This window comes from Pochonia chlamydosporia, chromosome 5, assembly GCF_001653235.2.
Source record: "Pochonia chlamydosporia 170 chromosome 5, whole genome shotgun sequence".
Classification (NCBI taxonomy): domain Eukaryota; kingdom Fungi; phylum Ascomycota; class Sordariomycetes; order Hypocreales; family Clavicipitaceae; genus Pochonia; species Pochonia chlamydosporia.
The window spans coordinates 2,237,130-2,253,168 of NC_035794.1; the positions used below are offsets into that span (position 1 = coordinate 2,237,130).

General features: G+C 49.9%; 7 protein-coding genes across 7 annotated transcripts; 2 read left to right on the forward strand and 5 right to left on the reverse strand.

The window, feature by feature from the left end:
- Nucleotides 1-439: 439 nt before the first annotated feature.
- On the reverse strand, nt 440-976 carry VFPPC_17948 (hypothetical protein; the record flags this gene model as incomplete). The annotated part of the gene is made up of 1 exon (XM_022429616.1): nt 440-976. One exon carries the CDS (start codon nt 974-976, stop codon nt 440-442), a length of 537 nt encoding a protein of 178 aa, XP_022285330.1.
- A 1,853-nt stretch (nt 977-2,829) lies between these two features.
- Nucleotides 2,830-4,929, reverse strand: VFPPC_05982 (Zn(2)Cys(6) transcription factor protein; the record flags this gene model as incomplete). Its single annotated transcript, XM_018285093.1, has 1 exon — nt 2,830-4,929. One exon carries the CDS (start codon nt 4,927-4,929, stop codon nt 2,830-2,832), a length of 2,100 nt encoding a protein of 699 aa, XP_018142065.1.
- A 475-nt stretch (nt 4,930-5,404) lies between these two features.
- Nucleotides 5,405-6,630, forward strand: VFPPC_16251 (NmrA-like family protein; the record flags this gene model as incomplete). Its single annotated transcript, XM_018294004.1, has 6 exons — nt 5,405-5,438; nt 5,490-5,560; nt 5,627-5,832; nt 5,884-5,965; nt 6,021-6,312; nt 6,368-6,630. The coding sequence occupies 6 exons, from the start codon at nt 5,405-5,407 to the stop codon at nt 6,628-6,630; spliced, it is 948 nt and encodes a 315-aa protein (XP_018142066.1).
- A 1,029-nt stretch (nt 6,631-7,659) lies between these two features.
- Nucleotides 7,660-9,855, forward strand: VFPPC_05983 (nitrate assimilation regulatory protein nirA; the record flags this gene model as incomplete). Its single annotated transcript, XM_018285094.1, has 5 exons — nt 7,660-7,830; nt 7,920-8,863; nt 8,935-9,062; nt 9,121-9,355; nt 9,420-9,855. 5 exons carry the CDS (start codon nt 7,660-7,662, stop codon nt 9,853-9,855), a joined length of 1,914 nt encoding a protein of 637 aa, XP_018142067.1.
- Nucleotides 9,856-10,322: 467 nt separating this feature from the next.
- Nucleotides 10,323-12,009, reverse strand: VFPPC_05985 (hypothetical protein; the record flags this gene model as incomplete). Its single annotated transcript, XM_018285095.1, has 3 exons — nt 10,323-10,649; nt 10,707-10,729; nt 11,574-12,009. The coding sequence occupies 3 exons, from the start codon at nt 12,007-12,009 to the stop codon at nt 10,323-10,325; spliced, it is 786 nt and encodes a 261-aa protein (XP_018142068.1).
- A 604-nt stretch (nt 12,010-12,613) lies between these two features.
- VFPPC_05986 (pre-mRNA-processing protein 45) lies at nt 12,614-14,418 on the reverse strand (the record flags this gene model as incomplete). The annotated part of the gene is made up of 2 exons (XM_018285096.1): nt 12,614-12,781; nt 12,850-14,418. 2 exons carry the CDS (start codon nt 14,416-14,418, stop codon nt 12,614-12,616), a joined length of 1,737 nt encoding a protein of 578 aa, XP_018142069.1.
- A 535-nt stretch (nt 14,419-14,953) lies between these two features.
- Nucleotides 14,954-15,731, reverse strand: VFPPC_05987 (emp24/gp25L/p24 family protein; the record flags this gene model as incomplete). The annotated part of the gene is made up of 3 exons (XM_018285097.1): nt 14,954-15,247; nt 15,315-15,503; nt 15,579-15,731. 3 exons carry the CDS (start codon nt 15,729-15,731, stop codon nt 14,954-14,956), a joined length of 636 nt encoding a protein of 211 aa, XP_018142070.1.
- Between the last annotated feature and the right edge of the window lie 308 nt (nt 15,732-16,039).

Sequence of the window (16,039 nt, forward strand, 5' to 3'; positions counted from 1 at the left end):
AGTATTGGCGGCGCGGAATGGCCGGCGGGATCGAAACTACTGGATCGAGGCTATCGGGTGTGAGCTGTGGGTTGGAAGTTGGAGGGCTTCATCCTTGGAAGCAACGAGGATCCTTTCTGTCGCTGCATGTCTCGTATTTCCCACATGGAGGGAAGGGTGAGACCCTGGTTTCCAGTTGCCAGTCGACAGTCCAAGCCATATGCGAATAATTTGTCAGTGCCACGAGCCTTCAGCTTTTAAATACACCGCGGGCTACTGCAATGAGGCGCCACAGCCAATAGTCACCATGCAGATCTTTCGCGATACTCTTCCCCGGAGAGGGTAGTTGATTCTTGCATCACGGAAGCTCTGTCCCGGATATCGCTATTCTGATAGTTTAAAGTGGCTTTGGACGCTCTTTGGCGAACCCAGCTAGCTGTTTTGTTACCCCAAGTGAACATCAATTAGGTGATGGCTTCTTCAAGACGGCTGGGGGGTTTTGATCAACTCGTTGAACAACGTGGAAGGCGTGCGCTTCGTTGTACAAGCCTAAAGAGGGAACAAGTCGTGGAAATCCGAGAAAACTTCGATCTTGGCATCCGTGGCAGAAACAATAGCCTGGATTAACTCGTGGCGATGTGCTCTTCATTGGAATTGATAACGACACGCCCGAAAAGATGGACATTCTGGATATGCCGGCGCAGCTGGACAGGGACTCGGATCGCGATGGGCTAGTACGTTGACATGCCTTCCCGTTGCAGGTGAGCTCTCTGTGACCGAAGTCGACATGAGGCTTGTTGTTGCCAGTAGAGCTCAAGACTTTGATGGTTTTGATCCAACTTATGCGAAGAGTTAGCGGTACTTCTCTCCTCCCACGATGCAACTTCCGATCAATTGAGGCTTGCGTCGAGATAGGATGAGTGTTTATGACCTTGGCTGACAGAGGCATGCGGAGATACCAAGCCTTGGCTACAAAGGAGGCAATTGTAGCTGGCATTCTTTGTCTTTGCGTAGAGTTGCCGAGGAGTAAATTTTGGGTGTAACTGCAAATTGTATCTGCCAGAGGCAAGTTTCTCCATCCCCTCAGGATCGGATGTAGAATTATGTCCCCTTGACACTCGGTTCCGACAAGATCTTGTGAACTCGCCAATCTTGCAGCGTTGGGAGGACAAGGACAAGGGAAAATTGATGGAGGAGAACGCAGAGAAGGGCAGCACGAAAGACCCAACAAGTCTGGGATGGGAAACTAGATTTGAAGTGTCACAGATTGCGAGTGCCAGCTGTCAGCCAGGAGTGCAGGTGTCAAGCCGGCATGAACGCTTCCATGTTAGAATCTGCTATCGTAGGCACTTACCTTGATAAAACAACAAAGCAAAGCTCTATCTGAAATCCATCAAACCAAAACCTACCCAAGTGATCAATCACCAACATCATCCCAAGACATACACACGGAGACAGACGGAATCTGTCACAAGGTCCGAAATGACGACGCCGCTCAAGTCTTGGAGGGAATGCAGGCCAGCAAGTGGCATCCCATTTGCCTTCAATTTGGATAGCATCAGTGGTAAGACAGTTGCAGAAAGGCAACAAATGATGGTGGCATATTGATATTATCTTCTGCCAAACCCGTGAAAATCGTTCCGAGATGTTCGTGCAGAATCGGAGCAGGCCGCCTTTGAGTCTTGGTTCAGGGCTGGGCATAAGTACATCCTTCTCGAGACGGGACAATTTTACATTGATGTTGATGCATGGGAGAAGTACTGTAAGAGAAAATAGTCTGAAAAGGTTACCTCACTCAACGTTTCAACGCGTACTGATGTGCTTTGTCCCAAGTCGAGCAACTACCTGAACCTGAACGGCCTGCGTTTCTCCGGCCGCAAATCAACCCTGAAAAATTTCCATCCAAGGGGGGGAGAAGAAAAGGCTGTCAGCCTTTAGTATCTCCAATTACACAAAGGAGATCGCTGAGCTCAAAGCCAGAGAGCAACACAACCTGTCCACTATTTTTCAGTACGAATCGGAGCTTCTAAATCTCCGAGAGGAAATATCTCTCTCCAGAAGAGGCTAGGTGATTTGGAAGAGCTTACGCTGCGTTGAGACACTCGGTTCATGTCATTCGAAAGCAAAGCGTGACGCCGACCCGAATCAACACATTGAGCCAACAGCTGGAAGAGTCAAAGAGAAGATTAAAGACGTTTTCGGATCGAAAGAGTATGCTTGAATTCAGGGTGAAGTCAGAATGAAGAAGAGTCACAGATCCGTATGACATTGTTTAACTTGTCGCGATGGAGGCGGATGGTAGCAGAAGATCGAGAATGTTTGTGTTTTCGTTGAGATGAGTATTGCGTATGAAGTTTAGCTTGTGTTGAGGAATTACCCGCAGCAAGATGTAAATAGATGGCTACAAATGGGTTTTTGCTATTCGTATACATCCACTTCTCTGTGTAATAAACGCATGCGGCCGCGCGATACATGGCGACCTTCATGGTGGTGCTGTATATATAGCATCGACAGACTTGCACTTATCTGACAAGTGAATAAACTCAACCAAAGTCTTGCAATTCTCTATTATATGTAGCAAACATGGGGTGATACTCCATTTGGTGGAAGATGGAGCATAGAATCTGACCCGTAAGGCACTCGGAAATTCTGTGGTAGCCGTGTGGCCAGATGTTTCGTGATGACCTCAACCGGCTTTTCAGGGTAGGTTGCCTGCTTCACACTCTACGGACCCAGCCATAGCACATAAAAATCCAATGTTCAATGTTATGCTATTGCTGATGCAGGAAGAGACGTCATGTACTCGTATGCGTGGAGTAGTAGGACGTAAAGTACCGAAAGTCCTCATGACTAACGTCCACTTTGCTGGTAGACAATGGGGGCATCCCAAATCGCCATATCATAGTTTTTCGTGTCCCAAATATTGACAGATTCTGTCAAATGCGATGCAAAGTCTTCTGCGTCGCATCCATAATTAATACTTGAGCTGTACCAAAACTCGTCGGGTAGGGTGATTGGCCCATAGTCTTCTTGCTCTTCTGTCGACGCAGAACTAGACCCTTCCCCATGTGATATCTCTGTCAAGATATTCCCATCGTGCCGTAACGACAGAACTTCTTTGGTTTTGCCTTCTATTACCTCTATAGGCGATTCAGCCCGTGGAGGGCTGCAAGGTGCAATAGTGATGGTCCCATAGCATGGAACTAAAACATGAAGCGCTTCATCACCGTCACTAATGTCTTCATGGTCCGTCTCTGTAGATGCCTTGATGACGTATATTCCTCCAGATGCTGCATTGGCTTCAACTTGTAACAAGGGTCGCAGAATCCCTGCGATGCTGGATGCAATCTGATCGTCATCTTCTTCGACCATGAGATCCATTACGTCTAGCGTCCTTTCCACCATGGCCCGATCAGAAAGGCGTTGATTCGCAATCAAATCGAATATAGTCCCGTTGCTCCCATAGCAGCTCTTTCGCTGTCTTTGTGCCTCGATATGAGCGATACATAGTGTTGTGCAGGATATGGAAGCCAGGAAATCAATCCCCCGGCAGTATGGCATACTTGACTTGGACTTGACAAAGACATACCATGAGAGGATTTCGCGGCTTGCGCTGATTGCCGTAATCTTCCCATAGTCATATTTCCTATTGGTCGGATACTTTAACAGATATGGGAGATGCAGCCGAAGCAGCAGGTGATGGTGAGCAACCAGGCTACTCACATGTGTCGGGCCAGTGACGTCTACGCTGGCATCGTCAGTAGGACAGAGCCACCACTTTGGGGGCATTAGAGAGGAAGCCTTTTGTAGCATCTTGTCAATCTCGATCGTTTCCTTGAGGTCGTTCATATCAGCGTGGCAGTTTCGACCAAGAATGCGGCGCATAGCAACACATTGAACCCGGTGCATTTGCTCCAAAGGGGTACAGCCTTGCAATACTTTTGAGTCGTCAAGACAGCTCGACGTGGCATCGGGACGAAGTCCAAGCATTAACGAGAGATAAAGGTCCATCTGTACAAGTCGAAACCACAAATAATCAGGACTCAGGCTGCTTTGCGACTCGTCTTCTGATTCAGCTGTCCCCCGATGGAGGCCAATCAACTGGCCTCTCAGCATTGCTTTTCGTAATATGAGCCAGGCCCGAGAAAGATCTCCCATGTTATTGTGATACATGCTCTCAATCAGGGAGCATTCCACTCCGGCGATACAGGTAACTAGATCGTCGTGTGATGTCACGACGCTATGGGCGGTCTCAACTGCGCGCAACATCATGGTTCTACGACGGTTGATGCTGAGGCCACCGACATCCTCAGGTTGACAACGCTGGAGCCTCTGGAGGAGTGATGCCATCAGCAACAGCTTCTTGGCAACTTGAACTGGGGCTGCCGATTGACATGGCACCTGGAGTATTGTTCGTGCCGTCGATGTGTCATTGCTTAGATAGAGCGGGCATGTGAAGTATTGAAATTGGTCTGAGGAGAGAACCCGCGAATGCAAGATGAGATCAATGTCGGCCTGACTTGGCCAAGCGGTAATGAGCTTGCTGGAGAGGTCATCATACTCTCTTTGCGTTGTACTAGGAAAAGAAGCGCATGGAGATGTTGGCGCCGCGACTGGCATCTTCCCATTCGAGAAACTCTCACCACTAGTCACAGCTCCATTTGGATCGCGTAGGTCCTGGTCTTCGTGAGATTTGCTTGCCAGGGATTCCATAGCGGCTTCAACCCGACCTAATCTATCCTCGAGTTTGGCTGAAGAAGGATCATCTTGGAACTCTTGGCTGATACACGCAGTTCCCCGACGTCTACAGCCGTCGCAACTGGTGTTCGATAGTGTTGTGAAAGAACATCGGACCTTGCGGCGTTTGCACTCCCAGCAGCTCTGTGTGCCCTTTCGGACTTTTCGCCTTTTGGCCGCTCGACCTCCATCAATCTGCTGGTCGTCGGACATGGTGCGCCACATGGACCGACAGCAGGTGCTGGCGGGCTCGGATTACTGTCAATTGAAAGTTGGTTTTCTGGGTTGTTGAGGTTTGGTGGACTTTGGTGGACGCATGCTGACACCTGGGCTTTGCTTGGACGTGAAGTCGTTCGACCGAGTTTCGGCGGACGAAAATCAGCACCAATAGACGTCTGCTGACGGCGGTCTTGAGGCTATCAACAGTGGCGAATGCACCTAATTTCGGCCGAAGCAATTGACTATTGATATGGTAGTCGGTCGAATGATTGGTACAAGGTTTAATATGTGACGGAGTATAAAATGGTTCAACTATCTCGCACCTAGGGAATTGGAAACACAGTTGTTTGCGTCAACATCTACTCCTACAAGTTATTGACAATCCCCCATCAACAATTTTGATACAACTTCTCTTGCTTAGATTTATCCCTGCGGTCTTTTCAATTAACAAGCAAAAAGAAACACCAAAATGGTCAAGATTGCAATCGCAGGCGGCTCTGGCAGTGAGTGAGAATTTCCTAACATGTCAAGATCGGCCAACTGACGTATCCGAGACATTGGCCAAGAGATTATCGACGCACTTGTCGCTGCGAAGAAGCACGACATCCTGATCCTTACTCGAAAGGTAGTACTTCGACCTTACGCAAGGATACCCCAGCGCAGTACAGTTCTCCATGTCTAACGTCTACAGGATATCGCCAATGGCAGCACAGTTCAGGGTGTGACATGGACCAGGACAGATTATCAGGATGTCAATGAGCTGGCCAACATATTGAAAGGCACGCACACAGTCCTGTCATTTATCACCGTGCACTTGGATGATGGGAACCAAAAACGGTTGATTGATGCTGCGGTACAGGCGGGAGTCAAGAGGTTTGCTCCCAGTGAATGGTCATCGTAGGTAACTACTTTCTGGGGGATTTGTAGTAAGTTTACTAAATTCCACAGGTCCTCGCTTGATCATATGAGTTGGTACGGTGGTAAGGGAGAAATCAGGGAGTACCTCAGGGAGCTAAACAAGGACAAAAAGGTGCGCAGGTATTCTCCATGGCAGCTTGGAATGGGCTATACTGACTGCGAGAAAGGTATTAGAATACTCGCTATTCCAGCCAGGGCTATTAACCAACTACCTTGGCCACCCACACAATACCACGAAGCATGTGACGATGCTCGAGACTCCCATCGACTTTAGTAACTGCCGAATACTCTTGGCCAAAGGTGGTGAGCAAAGTCTCATTACTCTTACTACAATCCAAGATATTGCCCGCATTGTATGCCAAGCCATCGAATACGAAGGCGAATGGCCAGTTATCGGTGGTATAAGTGGCTCGGAGGTTACACTTCAACAACTCATCGCCCTTGGTGAAAGAATTCGTGGTAGGTCCAGACCATTCGCCTCTCTTTAGAGACCAGCAACTAAACTTGCCTGTAGGCAAACGCTTTCGGGTGGACGTACTAGAAGTGAACGATCTCAAAGCTGAAAAAGTGGCATCGTCGTGGATGCCTGGGGTTCGTCATCCCTCCATCTCGGAGGAGGAGTTTGCAGCCATGACGGCTAAGCTGACTTCAGGGTTGGTGCTGGCATTTTCGACAGGAGCTTGGAAAGTGTCAGATGAGTGGAATAGTCTGTTACCAGACTACAAATTTACCCAAGTAGCTGAGTTTTTGGATGATGTGTGGGGAAACAGATCTTGAGTGCACGGGTTGTTCTGTTGCCGCTGGGGGTATGTATGATTCAACGCGATGAGCTTAGCCTAGATCAAGTCAATTGTCAAGTAGGGTGGCATCGACCTGGGAAATGTCATGCGATTTTCCGTATTGGCTAGCCATGATCCTCCCGGCAGAGATGAACGAGAGTGAAGGCAAGACGACGCAACCAGCGGGTTGGTTGGAAGGATCATTTGTTCCTCGATCTGTGCAGAGAATACAAAACCCCAAACTTGGGGGTCAAGCGTCCTGTTCCTTGTATCGCATCTCCGCTGTGGGTGGCTTTTCTTCTAGACAAATTGTATTTAGCAGTTATGCAGACGCAGTGATGCAATCTCTGGGAATGGGCAATACTGTCATATATCACTCGTCCACCTCCCACTTCCAGTTGTGTCGGCGAAAGATGTCTCATCCATCAACACTTCTTGCACACATTACCGGATGGCCACGAAATAGTAGTATCTGATGGCGGCGAAACTGTTACGGTTATCATGTACCAATTGGTATTAAATCTTGCGCGCCGCGCATCTCAAAGTCGTTCACGTTTCAACATTTCAACGTTTGGGAAAACTGAAAAGGGTCCAGTCTGATCACTCTGGTGGTGGCTGTCAACTATTTCCAAGTTTGGTATAGCGTCTCCCACGTCGTGGAACCTGTTGATCAATCAATCGCCTCTCGAGTCTCGACTCCGTCGCCATTTTCCTCTCCTCGATTGCAAGATCAATCAACAAGTCCCAATCTGAATTATGCCATACCCTGGGGTACGGGGTCGCAAAGTCAACGCCGTACCTCACACAGCATTGTGGCTAGAACCAAGCAAACTATAAGGCAGCTTACAAGCACGCTCCGCCAGGAGAAAGGGCGAAACTTGACCTCTTGAGTCTTCACGTCTCCTCACAACGGGTGCTTCAGGATATTATGGGCACCTCCCATCCTCAAGTGCCCTCCCCGGTACGCATCGCTTGAGTATAATCCTGCTACAAGGCGTCGGAGAAGTTGGATATCCGGTCTTCTGCCATGGGAGAGACGAGTAAACGTACAGAGCGACGACTCCTGCCTGTGCCGGCATCCATGCTTAAGGCGGCGGAGGATAGTCAAGATGGCTCCGAAGAGCAGTCGCCCCCATCAGGCTCACGGAAACATGTCACTAAATCAGCATGTTTAGCTTGCCAAAAACGAAAAACAAAGGTGAGTGTGAATGACGATGCCGCTCATCTCCAGGAGCGTATGTCTTCAATGTGGTCTTGTTTCGCTGGCTAAGGACAATCCGTCGACAGTGTAGCGGAGAGCGCCCAACTTGCGCCAAGTGCGCCTCCCGAGGCGATAGTTGTCAGTATACCACAGAGCTGTTAGACGAGACGCGTGGCCAAGCCCTCAAGAGGAAACATGATGAGTTGCAGGCGTTGCATTCCGCCTACAAGGACATTTATGATTCACTGCAAGCCTCGTCACATGAAGACGCCGAGGCAGTTCTCAAGAGAATTCGGACCGGTGTAGACGCCCAAACCATGCTCAACCAGATAAAGGACGGCGATATTGCGACGCGGTCTTCTATGGATGATGCTAACCCTGTGACGGCTTTATCTTGTTTCCAGCAGCTGCGCTCGTGGAAGTTTTGTCCCCCTGGCTTGGGCGAAAAAAGACTTCTAGGTGATTTGGATGAGTCCACAATCCTAACTCTTCCTCCGCGACCGCTTGACGCCTACAAGTCTCAAGCCCACGAGGATAAATGGACGCAAATCGGGTGGACCAAAGCCCACATACATCACCTAATGGACGCTGTATTTACTTGGGACTATCTGCCGTTTAGCCTGTTCTGCCATGATCTTTTCATACGAGACTTCTACGAGAACTCAAATCGGTTCTGCTCATCGGCATTAGTATGCGCTGTACTCGCTCTCGCATCCCGGGTAGTTAACGAAGAAAAGGACGACCTCAAGATTCTTCCCTCTGGATGGGTTGGAAGTAAAGCATTCTTTGGAAAAGCCAAAGATGCCTTGCAGACGGCTTCATCTAGGAATATTGCAGACATACAGGCAATCGGAATCATCTCGCTCTACCATCTTCGTTGTGGAGAGGAGGTTGAGGCGCTGGAGCACGCCGAGATGTTTGTTAGCAGGATGGACGAGCTTCGCAAGCACAGGGAGCTAAGGCGCAAGTCGGACGAGAAATACACCCGAGTACGGGACGTTACTTACTGCGGTGCCGTGTCGTTATATCGGTAAGTCACGGAGGGGGTCCTTGTCGCGTTTTGTGCGTGAATCCGAATAGCCGGCTGACCATGTGGCCCAGGATGCTGCTTCTGACAACTGGTAAACTTTTTAATATGCAATCTCCTACGCCACAGGGAAATTCACCTGTCGCAGAAACGCTATATTCTGCGACGGAAACCGGCGATGAAAAGACTGGCCAGAAATTAGGTGAGTGCTTTTCGAAGACGCAAATGGTCGTGGGGGCTTCGTAGTAACGAGATGACAGCTTTCGCCGCGGGTTTAGGGAATAAGTTGCTGCTCTCTGGGCTTCAGCTTATTTCCACACGTGTTTTCGAGCTAACAGAATTGGTCTACTACTTCGTTTTGTCGGCACAGTTCAACACCAAAGGTGCGTCCAGCGAGGCGAAGGCATTCTACCGGAACTGCCTCGACTGGTATGAGGATTTCTTCAACTATGCCGAAAACGACTGCGGTAGAACCCCGTTCCTTCTCTTTGCTCAGTAAGGACACCCCCCGGTTATGTCCCGCGACGACGGGTCGTTTCCCAGCATCTAACAGACGCAGCATATACTATCACTTCTGCCTCTTATGCGCGTTTAGACCACTGGTCGGCGTTTATACCGAGGAAGACGGCATCCAACCACATCGGATATGCAAGGAGGCGGCGCAATCCGTTTTGGCACTGGTTCAATCCTACGACGACCTCTTTTCCCTAAGGCGCGTGTCTGGCCTTATGCCCTACTTCGTTTGCGCCTCCGGCCTCTTCGGCATGACAATGGAAACGGATGGCATGAGCATGAACCCGGTGCATTTGCGTCTGAAACATCATCCTCCAGGGAATAGAGCAGCAGATAGGTCGCGACCGTCCGATATAAACCTTGACAATCTCTCCGCGACCTCGTCGTACATCACCATGTCGGCGACAGATCATGCGCGCCAGCTGCTGACGAGGATGTCGTTGGCGCATCCGGTGGCTCAAATGGCCAGAAATGAGCTTTGAGAATGCACTCTGCCGGGTCAGGCATGTTTCGCCCTGTCACCGGACGACAAGTCAGTCGTCACTCGAAATTCAAGCCTCAAACCTGGAATCTCAACCATACTTTTGCCCATGTAACGGCAATGTGACGATGGTATCGGTTTCCGAGAATTAGGTTAGTAGTCCGTAACTAGGTCACTTAACAGAACGAGGGGGAAGAAGAGAATGTTTTTCATGTTGATGGCTCTCACGGGAGATTCGCACAAATATCTATCAAAAAAAAATTATGATATAGCGCTTGGCATCTAATTGCTGAACCACATAAGTGAAATGTCAAATGGCCATGTTTCCGTTGTGTTAGAACGGTCACAGCAATTCATGTGGAAGCCAAAATAAAGAGAATTTCCGACTTGACTCAGGCCAACTTGGTTCGCACAGCCCTGAATAGAGAGCCTCATCTACGCCTGCAATCCTATTACCATCAACATCCTCTAACGGCAAGACGTCCTTAGGGCAAGAGGTTCAAAATCGACATCCTGACACTGTCCATCCACAAGAAACTGCCCATCAACCTGAAACGAAGCACATTCCTTGCTCGAAATCTCAACCCAGCCAGACTGGCTCTTTGCGCATGCTACTTTCTCCGTTACTCTTATACTTTTCCCAGGGTAGTCTCCCAAGTTGACACAATAGCCGCTCGCCGCATTGGCTGTTAGGAAAGCTCGGCCTGGGCAGCCTGGCTGTAGCCACTCTTCGAATCCGACTGTGTTTGCTGACGTACTTGCGCAGATGGCGGCTGTGATGGTCAAGATGTGAAACTACGTTAAGTGTCAGTCCTTTTGTTCTAACACTCTATTTGGTCTAATTGAGCACACCTTCATGATGTAGTCCCGCAGGGCTGAGGGTCGTTGGAAAGACTGCAAAGTCAAGATGGACTGTTAACAAATGTTTGTCAAATCGTGTTTTATTTCGACTCGGCGCAGCTCTATATATGGTCTATCGCTGAAGCTACACTTCGCATCCATTCTCTCGGCATGCCAGCCGCTGGGGCTGAAGGGAACTGCTTGCAGGTGAGCGGTTTTCCGCAAAACTCCATCAATCATACCTCGGAACCAAAGCGGAGTGCCGTAGTACTACTTGAGCAAATGCAACCTTGGATCGTGTCAGAATTTAGTGTCTGAAGCTGTATTCGAAGCGGCAGTGTGCATTGACGATGCATAGCGATGACGCGTTGTGAGTATGTCCACGTTTCTAGGCACTTTGCAAGTACATCTTGATCTCGTGTTGGTACTGCAGTTGAAAGTGGAATGGGAATTGCATAACCACCACACTGTACTCGTTGTGACAGCACTACTCGTATTGTGACGAGCATCATGAGTTCCATTCGACAGCCCACTGACTTATCTTCAACCGACTTGTAATTCTTATTTTGGCGCCTCAGAAGCATCAGAAAGAAATCACTCTAAGCATGAAAAGCCGACTGATACTGCCACATCATTCAAAGTAAAGCTCAAGGTCAACAACTATCGTCCAATCGATGTCCATCACAGCGTTCATTAAGTAATTTAAGAAAATTCCATGCTTCCATACAAATACATGTCCCAATATCGTACAACAAAGCCCATACCTCACCAAAATCTATTCCACCACATCAAACGTCTTCATAACTCCCACCAGACAACAAACCCAAGCACCCAAATCAGTCGTCAACATTCTCACCATATTATACCCCAACCACTTACTCTGCATATCCACGTTCCTATTCCCCGGCTCCGCGACTTTTCTCTCCCTGGACCGACCACCCTCATCTTCCATAATGTACTTGATAGCCGGCGCAACAAACGGCACAAACACCAGGTGAGCAACCGCCATCGTCGCAGAAGCCACATACCACGGCAACGCCCCCCTTTTCTGCAAAAGCGCCTTGTGGTATACAACTGCCCCGATGGAGGTCCATGTTGTTATGCCCAGAAAGGAAACGACCTGTGCGAGACCACGGGGGAAGAAGACCCTCCAGTACGTCGGGAGGATGGCGTTGGTGCGATCGCTTAGTTCCGGGTGAGTGAGGAGGTTTAGGAATATGTGCTGGTCCCATGCGAAGAGCAGGGAGCATGTAGAGGAGACGACGGGGGCGAGGAGGAGGGTTTTCTGAGGTGAGAAGAATGTGCCTGAAGCCATGGTGGTGACGGCAGGACTGACGATGGGCGAGTGATCTCGGAGAATTGAAGACTGAGGTGGGTGGTCTAGTGTTGATATCTCATAAGTTGCAGGCGGATGAATTCCAGAACTATGGAAAATCGAAAATAAGACTTTTTTCGATGTCACCCGCGGGTTGCAGCTTGGAGGTTGTCTTGTCGGATGATCGGAGCATAAGCTTGGGCCGTCAAAGGAGTGAAGCCAAAGTAAAAGGCAAAAGCAAAAGCCAACGGCCAACGGCCAACGGCGCCCCACCACAATCCAACAACAACCTTCTTGGTCGTACGATAAGACAGAGCTGTCAAGCATAAGCCTTGTTTCCTAATGCAGGATGCCGAGCTTGGCGGTCGGTTCATTATTCGTCAATGTCACAAGTAAATTGCTGTGGAAATACAGAGTATCGCGGAGCAAAACAGCACGAACGACACCAAGTGTGCGCAACCAATAATCCCCAAGTCAAGCTATCAATTGATGGCCTTGATATCTACCTGCGCCATGATACCCATTGCCGTTACCATCTGGCCATTATGCAATCCCGCAATGTACAATGTATTAACAACCCTCAGCTATCAACCCCATCGCACGCTCAATCCTCCTCATCGTCCACCACCCTCGGCCGTTTTGATTGTCGCTCCTCGTCCTGCAGCCCATATCCTCTCTTTGACGACGAATTCTGGTCAACCTCGGACAAGAACTTGTCCACGTTGAACGGATCGGCCACCTCCTTCTCGAATTGCACTGGTCCTTCGCGGGCCTGCGTGTTTTGTTAGCATACAATCAACGGGCACGAGTCGCTAAAATTGAATGTAAAGCCATGCTTACCTCTACGTCTGCCGCTCCCTTGAAAGTTCCCTTGCCCAGTGCTTCTCCAAACCGACTAGTCTTTTGAATCTTGGCCATCTCCTTGTCGCCCGCCTCAGGGTCGTCGTCCTCCATATTCGCTCGCGGTCGGTAAATGCTGCTGATGGCGTCTTGAGCTGCAAACAGCGGTTTGTCATAGTGATTGTCCTCGTTGAATCCGCTATCGAAACCGCTGGACTGGTTAAATAGCCGTGAATCGTACATTGTCTCCTTGGACTGTGTGGGCTTGGCTAACCCAAGGGCAATCTTTTCTGAAATATCTCGGTTTTGTTCCCTCGCCATCACTTGAACACGACGTTCTGCACCCATGCGATTCTGTCGAAGCTTCCTTTCCTCTTCCTTGCGTCTCTCTCGTCGAGCATTCTCACGCTCCCTGATATCGGAATCTTCGCTGTCAGATGCTGAATCAGATCCACTGTAGCTTCTCGATCGTGACCTCGAGTCTCTTGAGTCGGGTGACCGTCGGCGACCGCCCCCAGCGCCCGCACGTTCCTCCCGAGCCTTTTGAGCCAGTGCTCGCAGATTCTCGTCCTTTTGTGCCTTTTCCTTTTCCGCTAATCTCTGCTGCATCAATGCTCGCTGCTGGACCTCTTCTCGGGCATGTCTCTCAGCCATCTTTACAGCCTCGGCAAATTGAGCATGCTTATCATTGATAGTAACGTCTTGCAAGCCACGACCATCCGCCGCCAGGCGCTTGTCCAGAGGCACCGTAAATCCTTTAGGGTTCTTCCAGTTTGAGACCGGCGGAGGAATCTTCCACATTTCTTGATCCTCGGCTATGAGCTTCCGAGGTGGTGAGTGCATGACCGGCGGAGGCGGCGATGGTGGCCCTCGCGGGATCTTTTTATGTTTGAATTTGGGCGGTTCCATTGGGTCTCGTTGCCGCTCGACAATCTTCATTATTCGATCCTGCTTCTGCCCGTTGTCGCCCATCTGACTGGCGGGCGTATACCGTACGAAAGTCGGGTCATTTCGGTTTCCAACATTGACGTTCTTGGGCCTCTGCGCCGCGACCGCACCGCTAACCAGAGCTGCCAGCGCGTTCTTGGTCTTCTCGGTCGAAGCTGCAACAGCGTCCTTGTCAGGTCGGGCCAAATCAATCTCGCCAGCATCAGCGCGCTGTCTTAACGGAATGAGATCCTTAAATGATGTATGTATGATTCGACCCTGGCTGTGTCCTTGCCGCGCAATCGCATCGTATTGAACCTTGCCCGCCGAATCAACTTGGACGGCCAGCGCGTTGCTGGTTGAAGCACCCTTCTTCCCCATATCCAACGGATATTGTGCTACTGGAATCTCAGGAAAAGCACCGCCATCGCCAAAGTCTTCTTGAGATCGTGGACGCCATCCTGATCTTTGTCCATACGGCGGAGGGCCGGATCGCTTCAAGACGATCTGTGTCTCGTCAATCTGGCCAGCGCCCACGATACGCGGTCCCCGTTGTTGTGTTCTGGAAGGTGCTTCCTCATCCTCTCCCGTGTATTTCGGTTGTGGAAGCGACGCTTGTAGCGACGCAGCGATCGACGCCATCTTTGGTGACAAACTTGCGGATGATGAAGTCGTCGATGGAGATGCCTGCGAGATGCACAAGGAAGAATTTCAGATGTGGCGCACGCTGAATGTGGCTGATGTCCATCAGCTAACGTGAACAAATGCGATGCTGCCATTCATCAGGTGATACCCGCCACATTAGCTGCAGGCATGCGCCACACAATCAACTGGAACTCAAGGGATAGCACTGGGGAGTCAGTGGGGACCATGACTCTGTCACAACATTCTAGGACATGTGAAGCAGGGAGCAAGATGAAATAATTAGTCTCACGGCAGCAAAAGGAAACTTTAGAAATCGTTCACATATCCACGAGGAAAATGTCATACAATCGTAATTGCACTCCTGGTCAAGTCAAGCTTTGACCACTTCTACTACGCCGGTTTTCACTGTAGCCGCCAGGTCCTATGCCCATTACTATACATATCATGCCAAAGTCGGCCACCCATACCAAGGTCCATTTTCCCACGTGCGCCTTCGTGACATGCTAACCAAGATAAATGCAATGTAAACGCTTTAAACGTAGCCCTTGCGCGCGCCTTGGAAGAAGAACCGGACAATAAACACCTGTAAAGCACCCATGCAGATAATCAGGCCGATTTGAATCATGCTAAAGTTGACGATGCGCTTCTCCGTGCTGTTGACAGTCGAGAAATTGCGGTTCTCACGCGTTCGGAAGTACTTTTGGTTTCGTGAAATTGTGGAAAGCTGGCTCGAAATCTTGAAGATGGAGTCTTCGAGGACAGATGTCTGTTCGGGTGACGTGCCCTGCTTGGAGGGCAATTGAGCAGTTCGCGTCTCATTTTCGACCTGCGTTGGGGTTATGTCAGTGGCTTTGTAATGGAGAGTTGTTACGATCACATGTGGTGTAACATACCGCAATCTCGAAGTCGACGTATTTCTCGGCAAAGGTGCTCATCTCGTTGTCGAAGCAGAAGGAGTATTCACCAGCGTGCTGGGCAGTGAAAACGAAGTCGCCCTGGCGCTCCTTTTCGCCCTTGAGAATCACCTTTGCATTGGGGCCTTCAACAAGGTAGTCGACATCAAATGAACCACCAGATTGGACCTGCATGATACGCAATTAGTAGTTATTCAAATCAATGCGCAATGCACTGGGGCCGATGAAATTCCGGGATCGTACAGCAAAGTAGAATGCAATCTTCTCGTTATCCTTCTTGGTCTCTGTGTAGAAACACGCTTTCTCGTTGGCGTCGAGTTTGTATGTCAGGGCTGTGGCAGCAACATCGGTGGCCAGGCAGGCAATGACGCCAGCCGCTATCGTTGATAATCTCATGGTGATGCTGGATTCGTCGTCGTTGTGATGGCGAGTCGAATCGAGAGAAACATGCAAGGACACTTCACTCGTTCCTGGACACAGTGGCTCGTGGTGGAAATGTTGCATTGAGGCAAAGGGGCCACGATTCGGTTCGGCACGGATTTTCGAAGTCCCCGACCCCTGACCCAAGCTGTCTGGTGGCTCCCCTGCCTGCCCACACCCACCGTGCTGCCATTCCTCGCCTGCGCTAGCCACAGCTGGTCCCCACGCGTCTCTAATTACAGCGTGTCTGCCAATGAAATGACGTCGATTTCAGGAGCTTTTAA